The following is a 12,286-nucleotide window of genomic DNA, read 5'->3' as shown; positions in this document are numbered from 1 at the left end:
AAAATCCACACGCGCAACATGCGCACAATCACAGTAAGGTACATCATTGTTATTAAGAAATTATTTGATATTGTGATAAAAATGGCTGCATTAGACCTTAGCATCTCTTTCTTTTTCCAAACCATATATGTATTTTTCCAAATCATCTCTTTCCCTCCCCACTGGTAAAGCCAATACTGTTTGGAAACATAATGTGCTGTAATGTCCCACTCATCTAAGTGAGAAACAGAGATGGATGATCCTCAACAGTCAATTGAGGGGACAGAGGTTATTGAAAGCACAGTGTTTTAACAACGCCTTCAGAGCCAGACCTTTTAAAGTTGCCTGACAACTGTTTCAATCCCATATCTCTGAGACAGTTTGAGATTAGAGCAGTGACAGAACTGTAAACCAGATGCGCCACTGTGTCAAACTGAAATCCTTTAGAAAGAGGGATTGGTGAGCATGGCGGGGTCTACGGTTTTTACCGCAAATCCTACATCACTGACGGCCCAAATCCTCAAGACTGGTGGAGCGCTGTGTGTGTGTGTGTAATCCTCTGAGCTGCATTTGCACAAATGATCCAAATCCAATCTCTACTGCTACAGCCAATGCCTCAACACACAACACACAGTAATGAAGATCCTTGATGTGTGTTTGTTTGTGTGTCTTTTATTGTGTGTGATGTGTGTGTTTTGTTTGGTGTGTGTTGTGTTTAGAGTGGGTTTACAGAGAACTCTATAGATAGTCTGATATCCACAAGGGGTTTTGGGTGATGTGTGATGTGTGTGTTCTCTCTAATCTAATCTGACTCTATGGATGCACAGTCAGCTGGAGGGGTAAGGGAAGAGGTAGGGGCCCTCTTAGAGCAAACACTCCCCTCCACCCCTCACACACACACAAACACACAGCTGGATCTGGATGTATAGAATTGGCACATGCCACTTGTGGATGGATGTGCAGGTGGGCTGGCCAACATTGACTCAGGGTTAGATGTAACATAGTACATGTAAATATTTTTTAGCTCTATTGAGGATGATATATTACATTTCATATGGTATGTATTAATTTGTGGATGTCCATCATACATTTTCATACAATATGTTACAAATTATAACACGTATGATATGTTAGCTAAGTGGCTAACTTTAGCTAGGCTTGGGGTCAGGGATTACAGTTAAGGTTAGGGTTAAGGTATGGGTTAAGGTTAGGGTTAGGGGTTAAGATACGGGTTAAGGTTAGGGGTTAGGGTTAAGGTTTGGGTTAGGGGAAGGGTTAGCAAACATGCTAAGTAGTTGCAAAGTACCAAAAAAAGTAGTAAGTAGTTGCTAATTAGCTAAAATGCAGAAGTTGTGTGTGATGTGATTCGAAACACACAACATTTGGGTTGCAAGACATTCACTTTATATGCCCACCCAACCTCCTCGACCAACCTCCCTCCTTTCATTTTTGGCTTAAGTAACCTTCTGTCTTATGTAACCATACCAAACATAACGTATCATACAAATGTGAGTGTCACAGATTTACATTTACTATGTTACGTCTATTCTATGAGACCAGGCTGGTGATTGCTGCTAGTTTTGCTATTGATGTTCACCATGTGTACCGTGCACGTGGTCTACTTATAGAAGCCCTTGGTTTCCTTCTCTTTCCCTAGCTCCTTATCTTCTTGATGTGTGTAGTATCTGTTGTTCCCACTACCAGACAAGGAATTCTACAAATCAATGTCTCACTAATGTTATCAACCACTAAGGCATGCTTTGTGTTAACTTGACGCCACTATCAGCAGAGTGTACCCACCATAGAATTAGAATGAGTAATTGTTATGCTATGGTAGCTACACACACACATAAACTCAGCAAAAAATAAATGTCCCCTCACTGTCAACTGTGTTAATTTTCAACAAACTTAACATGTGTAAATATTTGTCAGAACATAACAAGATTCAACAACTGAGACATAAATTGAACAAGTTCCACAGACGTGACAAACAGAAATTGAATAATTTGTCCCTGAACAAAGGGAGGGTCAAAAGTAACAGTCAATATCTGGTGTGGCCATCAGCTGCATTAAGTACTGCAGTGCATCTCCTCCTCATGGACTGCATCAGATTTGCCCATTCTTGCTGTGAGAGGTTACCCCTCTCTTCCACCAAGGCACCTGCAAGTTCCCGGACATTTCTGGAGGGAAATGGCCCTAGCCCTCACCCTTCGATCCAACCGGTCCCAGACGCTCTCAATGGGATTGAGATCCGGGTTCTTCGCTGGCCATGGCAGAACACTGACATTCCTGTCTTGCAGGAAACCACGCACACAATGAGCAGTATGGCTGGTGGCATTGTCATGCTGGAGGGTCATGTCAGGATGAGCCTGCAGGAAGGGTACCACATGAGGGAGGAGGATGTCTTTCCTGTAACGCACAGCGTTGAGATTGCCTGCAATGACAACAAGCTTAGTCCGATGATGCTGTGACACACCGCCCCAGACCATGACGGACCCTCCACCTCCAAATCGATCCCGCTCCAGAGTACAGGCCTCGGTGTAACTCTCATTCCTTCGACGATAAATGCGAATCCGACCATCACCCCTGGTGAGACAAAACTGCCACTCGTCAGTGAAGAGCACTTTTTGCCAGTCCTGCCTGGTCCAGCGATGGTGAGTTTGTGCCCATAGCTGACGTTATTGCCCATGATGTCTGGTGAGGACCTGCCTTACAACAGTCCAACAAGCCCTCAGTCCAGCCTCTTTCAGCCTATTGCGGATAGTCTGAGCACTGATGGAGGGATTGTGCGTTCCTGGTGTAACTCGGGCAGTTGTTGTTTCCATCCTGTACCTGTCCCGCAAGTGTGATGTACCAATCCTGTGCAGATGTTGTTACACGTGGTCTGCCACTGCGAGGACGATCAGCTGTCCGTCATGTCTCCCTGTAGCGCTGTCTTAGGCGTCTCATTGTACGGACATTTCAATTTATTGCCCTGGCCACATCTGCAGTCCTCATGCCTCCTTGCAGCATGCCTAAGGCATGTTCACACAGATGAGCAGGGACCCTGGGCATCTTTCTTTTGGTGTTTTTTCAGAGTCAGTAGAAAGGCCTCTTTAGTGTCCTTCGTTTTCATAACTGGGGCCTTAATTGCCTACCGTCTGTAAGCCGTTAGTGTCTTAACAACCGTTCCACAGGTGCATGTTCATTAATTGTTTATGGTTCATTGAACAAGCATGGGAAACAGTGTTTAAACCCTTTACAATGAAGATCTGTGAAGTTTTTTGGATTTTTACGAATTATCTTTGAAAGACAGGGTCCTGAAAAAGGGACATTTCTTTTTTTGCTGAGTTTACATACATATTGTGATGTATACCCAGCTGGATGCTAGTGAAGCATGAGTACAAACGCATGCAACTTCTCTGGTCTTTGAAAGACGAGGGCTCCAGAAATCATGTTGTGTCTGTTGCTGTACCTCGTGTCATACACTTAGAGAATAATTTCATCATCCTGTAATGCGATGGACTGAGTTGTTCTGAATTCCTCAAATGGTCATACATCGTTTGAGTGTAGGGTTGTAAGTACACCATAAAGCCTCATCCTGTAACCACACACTAATGGTGTAACTGCACTGAAACTGCAGTGTTTGGTCTGGCTACTTTAGTTATGCTAGAGAAGAGAAGGGGCTGTTGGGTGTTCCTGTCAGGCCAAAGTACAGTTTGAGAAACCAGCTCCCGTCCTCCAATGACAGAGAGGGGCCTCTGGTTAAAAAAGCAATGCCAAATCGGCTCTGACTGGGTTTGTTTTTCTTCACAGAGGAACAAAGAGAAACCCTCAACTTCATTGATTCATAGGGAGTGTGTTAGCATGTGTCTGTGTGCTGAGTAGCTGTGCTTACCGCTGCGGCTGCGTAGCATCCTAGCTGAGATGCCGTTGGTTCCGATAGGGGGGTTGGTGATTGTACTTTCCACTGAGCCCACCTCTACTCCGGGTTGCTTCATAAGCTCTGTTATGGTCCTGTAGATGGACAAACAAACATTACAGTTAGACTTCAGCCATTTAGAATGACTCTCTACATGTATGGGGATTTAAGGAGAGGCAGGGATTAAAACAGCAATTCTGCGGTTACAGGCAATCGACCCAAGCACTACACCTAAACTCCTGGGCCAATAACTTCCCATAGCGCCCCATCGTTAGCCACTGTGCGTGGCTGTAGGCTTAGTCAAAGCAAAAAATAAGGGCAGCAACACTGCAGGGGAACATGGTAGAAAGTGATGGGAGCCAGAGAATTGGGCTGAGTGTGTGACAACATAATCTGCAGAGAGAAAGAGTGAGAGTAACACTGAAAATGGGACATTTTAATTGCGTGTAATCTTATCAGACACTGTCACGTCATTGAGCTGTGTGTAAGGGAACACACTGCTGTAGTGACAGACATCATCTGTGTGTGTGTGTGTGTGTGTGTGTGTGTGTGTGTGTGTGTGTGTGTGTGTGTGTGTGTGTGTGTGTGTGTGTGTGTGTGTGTGTGTGTGTGTGTGTGTGTGTGTGTGTGTGTGTGTGTGTGTGTGCGTGTGCGTGCGCGTGTGCGTGCGCGTGTGTGTGTGTGTGTGTGTGTTCGTGTGTGTGTGTTAGGGACCCAGGCCTCAGGAGGTGTGGGGGGCCAGGGCTGTCCTCTCCTGGGAGGGCTTTCCTGAACAAATAGTGTGGTTCACTGTACGGTACATTGTGTGCCAGGAATGTGTCTAAATGTTGGGAGGGTGCTAGGGTGTAAACTGCCCTCCCTAGCTGAGCAGAGCAGAATGGGGATCAGCTGAGGGAGATGTATCGTATGGAGAGAGATATGTACAATCTTTAAAAAAGGGTTCTTCAGCCTCTCTAGAAAGGGTTCGACATGGAACCCAAAATGATTCTTCTCCCTGCAACCAAAAAGGGTTCTCCTTTAAAGTATGGGGATTCTAGTGGCAGGATATAGGTAGCACACAGGAGGACATTTTTCTCTGTTACGATCATTTCCTTTTGAATTTCTAGCCAAATGTAAAATGTTCCTGTTTTGATTAATTTAATGGAGTGATTTGGGTCTGATCTATACCAAATTAGCATACCCCCTGAGTCCCTTCCCTGTTTTACACCTGGTATTTTGGTGGATGGGACTACCAGCTCTCTGTAACCTAGAGGGCAACCAGTGGGCCCATCTCCTCTATACCAGGTTTCTAAAGGCAGATGACCTCAGGCCTTGGATATTCCAGGATGAGATATTGAAGGCTTTGTGTTCCATAAAGTGTCCAATGCTGTTGGTCATGGGGTTTGGCCTTAGGCCAGTAAGTGTGAGCAGAGCCTGCTGAGCATCTGGTACATGCCGTTGGCTTGGGGTAGTGTAAGAGTGGGGGTTGGGCGTGTTTGCCCACCCACGGCCTGGGCGTATGTGTGATTTCCATGTTGAGGCCCTCTTTGCGGGGGTGGGGTGCATGTGGTGGGCCGGAGGGGCATAGGTCCGATCTGAGAGGGCCTAAATGGGGTGTGGGCATGATTGACTTGGGGGGGTGTTGATTGGGTGGGGTGGGGGTGTGTTTTTGCCTGGTGGTTTTGTGGTCTGGATGTAGGTCCTCTCGGCGTGGGTCCTCTATGTGTAGGTCCAGTTGGGGGGTCTCACAGGTCTGGGAGAGTGTCTCGCTGGTCTGGGCGGGGTGACTATTGATCTGTTGCTCCTGTGTAAAGTGTTGGGGCTGCGTTTGAGAGCGATGTCCTTTATCAAATCAAATCAAATCAAATCAAACTTTATTTGTCACATACACATGGTTAGCAGATGTTAATGCGAGTGTAGCGAAATGCTTGTGCTTCTAGTTCCGGGCGAAGGTGGGCACTGCTGCCTTGTATAGGTGGACCTGGTCATAAAGGCTGTTCAAGACCAGGGTGGACTGGTGGGCCGGGAAAATATTTGGTTTTGACGCACAGTCACAGGAAATAATTGCGTTTACCCGCTGTATGGTAGCAGGGTGGAACACTTTTCGTGGTAGCAGGGTGGAGATAACCACTTGTGCATTGGGGAAAGTAGAAGAAGCTTTTTCAATGACTTCCTTCAGTGCTGTGGCAAAGAGTGTGCAAAGCTGTCATCAAGGCAAAGGGTGGCTACTTGACGAATCTCAAATGTAAAATATGGTTTGATATGTTGAACATTCTTTTGATTACTACATGATTCCATGTGTTATTTCATAGTTTTGATGTCTTCACTATTATTCTACAATGCAGAAAATAGTTACTTTTAAATGGTGACTTTGCAGATGTGTGGGGGCGTCAGGAGGACTTTGCAGACGTCTGGGGCGTCAGGGGGACTTTGCAGACGTGTGGGGCGTCAGGGGGACTTTGCAGACGTGTGGGGCGTCAGGGGGACTTTGCAGACGCGTGGGGCGTCAGGGGGACTTTGCAGACGTGTGGGGCGTCAGGGGGACTTTGCAGACGTGTGGGGCGTCAGGGTGACTTTGCAGACGTCTGGGGCGTCAGGGGGACTTTGCAGACGTGTGGGTTATCAGGGGGACTTTGCATGCGTCAGCTGGACTTTGCAGACATGTGGAGTGTCAGGAGGACTTTGCAGATGTGTGGGGCGTCAGGGGGACTTCTCAAATGTGTGTGGCATCGGGGGGACTTTGCAGACATATGGGGCGTCGGGGGTTCTATGTGTGCAGTGGAGGAAGACATGGGGCTTAGTATCAATAAAATTAAGTAAAGATTGTGCTCAAATCATTTAACTACTGAGCTAATAAAGGTATCCTCTTTCAAGCCACCTAAATCTCTAAATATTCCTTTCTCTCTATTTCTCTCTCAATCTCTCTCATTCTCAGTCTTTTGTCATGTCAGAATCTGTCTCTTTCTCTCTTTTACTTTCTTTCTCTTTCTAAACCTACATTACTGTCTCTCTCTCTCGCTCTCTCTCTCTACCTCATGTTGTCTGTGACTCACTCGCTGAGACTGCCTAGGGCTTGGTTCTCTTTTCGTTTGGCTCGCTACTGAACCACTTGCTGATTTGGATTTTTAATCTACAGCAAAACTGCTTTTATCTCTGAGCATTTAGTGAATTTATAGAGGCTAAGTTTAACTTCCATCACAGGCTCCATCTATGTGGTAAAAATAAAATATTTAATTGAGAGATGTTAGCTTAAGTGAGGAAGTTTTACCCTAAATTTACATGACTAGCCTAACGTGTGTTTGATGTAAATTAGGATTAAATGACTACAATAAAGTAGATATAGGCCATCAGTACGGGATATACTGTAAAGAAATTGGGACTACATTTAAACAAGGGATGTTCATCATTGCTGCCCATTCATTTATGACTGCAACATGTAAACAACACTATGTTTGTCTATAATCAAATCAATAATTCCAGTAACTTCATGATAACATCTCAAGAGTCAGTCAGTTTTGGAAGACACAACCATCTTGCTGTCAATGAGCAACAATAGGCTTACATCTCGTCTTTCTCCTGGACAGCAGGGAAGGTAAAAGCATTGAGCATCACTGATGACATTTAGCCTTGCCTACATACAGTACAGTCTCTGTGTGCATGCCAAATGGCACCCTATTTCCTATATAGTACATTACTTTTGACCAGAGCCTGTGGTCAGAATTAGTGCACCGTATAGGGAATAGGGTGTCATTTGGGACACAGTCTCTGTATCTATAGCCACTTATATAAGACTTCCTGCGTCGGAGCGTTCGTTATATGATCGCTAATCCTTTTTGGTGAAAGCACATCGTATCGAATAACAAGGAGAGTGAGACACGCATCTTCTAATGCTGTGTAGCAATCAATTATCCCTCCTCCCATACCAGGGAGGCAGATAGCTAATTAGCAACACTCAGTCCTAGTGTTCATCACTCACCACCACTGTTTCCAGCCCAGCTCAGAATCGATGTACTGTACAGTCCCCACTCGGATGATTGGAAAATGTTGCCCTCTGATCCAGCCCAGCTCAGAATCGATGTACCGTACAGTCCCCACTCTGATGATTGGGAAATCTAGCCCTCTAAAACTAATGTACTTATTCTTTATTAACTCTGAGGGCAGTTTCTAAAGCAGAGATGTCCTTGTATTATCCGCTATCATGTTTTCTCCTTGACTTTATGAACCATTTTCAGAATGAACATATCTGGTAATTCAAAGGTTTTCATGGCCGAGCAGCTGCACACAAGCCTAAGATCAGCATGTGCAATGCCAAGCGTCGGCTGGAGTGGTGTAAAGCTCGCCACCATTGAACCCTGGAGCAGTGGAAACGCTTTCTCTGGAGTGATGAATCACGCTTCACCATCTGGCAGTCCGACGGATGAATCTGGGTTAGGCGAATGGAGAACGCTACCTGCCTGAATGCATAGTGCATAGTGGTCTGGGGATGTTTTTTATGGCTTGGGACAGGCACCTTAGTTCCAGTAAGGGGAAATCTTAACACTACATCTCAATTCAAAGGTCTTACTTGAGAAACATTTAGTCACTATTACCATAAACTTTAATGGAGCCCTTTCGGTTTCTACCCCAGACTGGATTTGGAATCGGTGTGAATAATGTGAATTGGATTGTTAAAATTGGCTTTGTTGTTATTGTGATGAGCACTGAGTGACGAGAGAACCATCGACAGGGAGGAGATTACAACAAACAGATGAAGCCTGGATGAGTTGTGATGGATTGATGTTTTGTATGTGTGTGTGTCACCTCACATCTGGCCTTTTCCCAAAACAGTGCTTCACCTCTCTGTCCGTGTCAGACCCCATTTGCTTTGTGATCCATTTCTCTCTCTCTCCCTTTCTCTTACCCTCCCTTCATCCATTTCTCCCTCTCTCTCCCTTTCTCTTACCCTCCCTTCATCCATTTCTCTCTCTCTCCCTTTCTCTTACCCTCCCTTCATCCATTTCTCTCTCTCTCCCTTTCTCTTACCCTCCCTTCATCCATTTCTCTCTCTCTCCCTTTCTCTTACCCTCCCTTCATCCATTTCTCTCTCTCTCCCTTTCTCTTACCCTCCCTTCATCCATTTCTCTCTCTCTCCCTTTCTCTTACCCTCCCTTCATCCATTTCTCTCTCTCTCCCTTTCTCTTACCCTCCCTTCATCCATTTCTCTCTCTCTCCCTTTCTCTTACTCCTCTCCCTTCATTCAGATTATTTCATCCATTTCTCTCCCCTTTCTCTTACCCTCCCTTCATCCATTTCTCTCTCTCTCCCTTTCTCTTACCCTCCCTTCATCCATTTCTCTCTCTCTCCCTTTCTCTTACCCTCCCTTCATCCATTTCTCTCTCTCTCCCTTTCTCTTACCCTCCCTTCATCCATTTCTCTCTCTCTCCTTTCTCTTACCCTCCCTTCATCCATTTCTCTCTCTCTCCCTTTCTCTTACCCTCCCTTCATCCATTTCTCTCTCTCTCCCTTTCTCTTACCCTCCCTTCATCCATTTTCTCTCTCTCCCTTTCTCTTACCCTCCCTTCATCCATTTCTCTCTCTCCCTTTCTCTTACCCTCCCTTCATCCATTTTCTCTCTCTCCCTTTCTCTCCTTTCATCCATTTTCTCTATCTTTCTCTTACCCTCCATTCATCCTCTCTCTCTCTTCTCTTACCCTCCCTTCATCCATTTCTCTCTCTCTCCCTATCTCTTACCCTCCCTTCATCCATTTCTCCCTTTTCCGCCATCTCTTTTCCACCAGCTCTCTTCTCATTTCTCAATCTCCATCTTTCTGTCAACAGTGCAGTTAAAACTCACTCAGAATCCCCTGTCAATTCAGATTAGTGTTACAGAGCAGGGACATCCCCAACAGCTCCCCAAATCTGCTCACATACACCCAGTGTCACTCCAGGGCCCTATGGGAACATGCAGACCAGTTCAGAGATACATTGGGAACACCAATAACCAATTCTCTACACTATTCATTAAAATATAATGGATTGGTTTTACCATTGATAACATGGTATTGGAAATGCTGCCCAATGGTATTGCCTAATGGTATGCAGATCTAAGCGCTCAGAAGGCAGGCTAGGGTTCTATATGGAATTGATCCTAACACATCCAGTGACATTCAGAACCTCACAGGATTCAAGGAGACATGCATTATCCATCCAATCCTTTCAGATCTAAACAAGTGCTCAGGGGTTAGAGGTTAGAGATTGACTTGGAATTTGGCACAACACACGCAGTGGCATGCAGGCCCCTAACCTGTCCTCTATGGACAGTCAAACACAGGATTATTGGTCACCCTACAGTATAGACTATAGCGAGCTGTAGGTCTGGGCAAAGAGGATTCATTACTACCTCAACACTTCCTCTCTTTCTTGAGGCCCCTGATGTTGGTTTCCCTCAGAACTTGACATATACGTTCTGGCTTGGCATTACATCCATTTCAGTGCCATTTTGTGGTATTTAGAAAAAAAGGATGATGTGAGAATTAAACCCTTGGAGTTGAGTCAATGAGCAGTGACCCTTGTGTGTCTCTTCCAGGCACAGCACAGCTGTGGGGGAGGCAGCGGGAGGAAGAGGTCAGGAGAAGGTAAATGTCACGAAATTGCCATCGCAGGTGGACTAGGAGGAAGGGAGTGTACGAAATCAGGGAGCATGTAATGTAAACCAGCCATGGAGGAAATCTGAGCGATGGAGGGATGGAAGAAGGGGTGTGCCCAACTCTCTGTCTGTCTGTGTCTTTCTTTGGGTTGCTTCTCAGGTTGAAGATGACACAGCTTTTAATGTTTTTTCCTAATACTGAAAGACATTGAACCCCAGCAGCGAAGGACAGGCAAAGTAAAAGGCATAGCTCATCAAAGAAGAAAGTAGTGGTAGAGGGAGAATTGGTAAAGCAATCAAGTTTTTGTTTTGTTCATTTGCCTTATTGAAGGGCATAGCGGTTTTTAAGTAAGGTCAAGCCCTTTATAGGAGCCATCTTAGTCCCATGTTATAGAACATGATATCTTAAGGTCCCAAGGATGGCCGTATCGCTCTCACACACGCGCACGCACGCACACACGCTCGATCAGATCAGATCTTTAGACCACCCAGTCTTCTCTTCCCCATGTTAATCCTCACCTTTTGTGGATACTGTATCCCATGCTATCATGCCTGGGCCCATGTCCTCTGACTGTTGTGGTCTGAACCATGCACTACCAACCTAAAAGTCAACATCCTCATTCTTGTTGTTAATTTAACTATAAATCACTATTCAGAATGTGGAATGATGCCTTTTGGGATAACGGTTATTGTTGTTTGTTTAAGTTCTATGCAATGTCCCTTCCGGTCGATGTCCTCCATTAGATTAGACATGCATCAATGGGTAGAGTGACATGGAGAGTGGTACATTCTGTCCTATGTACACTGATAATTGTAATGTACTAACTGCTGTGAAATTTTAGGGGGGGATTGAGGGCAGTATGGAAGTAACACCTGTCCTGGTAGAAACTAACTGTCAGATTTGAGAGCAGATACTGCATGCTGTTCTAATAAGCGCCCTATAGAGCAGCACTGCAGGGTGTGTTGTCAAAGAGGGTGAAAGAAAAGATGAGCGATGGACAAAATGAGCTGTGTAGAAATGAGTTGGTCTCTATACACATGTATAAATGAGTTGGTCTCTATACACATGTATAAATGAGTTGGTCTCTATACACATGTATAAATGAGTTGGTCTCTATACACATGTATAAATGAGTTGGTCTCTATACACATGTATAAATGAGTTGGTCTCTATACACATGTAGAAATGAGTTGGTTTCTATACACTGTGTAGAAATGAGTTGGTCTCTATACACATGTAGAAATGAGTTGGTCTCTATACACATGTAGAAATGAGTTGGTTTCTATGGTCTCTATACACTGTGTAGAAATGAGTTGGTCTCTATACACATGTAGAAATGAGTTGGTCTCTATACACATGTAGAAATGAGTTGGTTTCTATACACTGTGTAGAAATGAGTTGGTCTCTATACACATGTAGAAATGAGTTGGTCTCTATACACATGTAGAAATGAGTTGGTCTCTATACACATGTAGAAATGAGTTGGTCTCTATACACATGTAGAAATGAGTTGGTCTCTATACACATGTAGAAATGAGTTGGTCTCTATACACATGTAGAAATGAGTTGGTTTCTATACACTGTGTAGAAATGAGTTGGTCTCTATACACATGTAGAAATGAGTTGGTCTCTATACACATGTAGAAATGAGTTGGTTTCTATACACTGTGTAGAAATGAGTTGGTCTCTATACACATGTAGAAATGAGTTGGTCTCTATACACATGTAGAAATGAGTTGGTCTCTATACACATGTAGAAATGAGTTGGTCTCTATACACATGTAGAAATGAGTTGGTCTCT

At 44.7% G+C, this 12,286-nt stretch overlaps 1 protein-coding gene across 1 annotated transcript in view; it reads right to left on the bottom strand.

Annotated features, from left to right (window-relative positions):
- The window catches only part of LOC124037295 (protein shisa-9-like), a 38,133-nt gene that overhangs the window by 23,219 nt on the left and 2,628 nt on the right, over positions 1–12,286 (bottom strand). Inside the window, exon 2 of the mRNA XM_046351997.1 lies at positions 3,857–3,975. Within this exon, the coding sequence (XP_046207953.1) occupies positions 3,857–3,959 (103 nt within the window). The 5' untranslated portion in view covers positions 3,960–3,975. The remainder of the gene's footprint in view (positions 1–3,856; positions 3,976–12,286) is intronic.

Source organism: Oncorhynchus gorbuscha, linkage group LG06 (assembly GCF_021184085.1).
Source record: "Oncorhynchus gorbuscha isolate QuinsamMale2020 ecotype Even-year linkage group LG06, OgorEven_v1.0, whole genome shotgun sequence".
Taxonomy (NCBI): domain Eukaryota; kingdom Metazoa; phylum Chordata; class Actinopteri; order Salmoniformes; family Salmonidae; genus Oncorhynchus; species Oncorhynchus gorbuscha.
The sequence above is the reverse complement of the archived record's forward strand: the minus strand, read 5'-3'. Positions and strand labels throughout refer to the sequence as shown.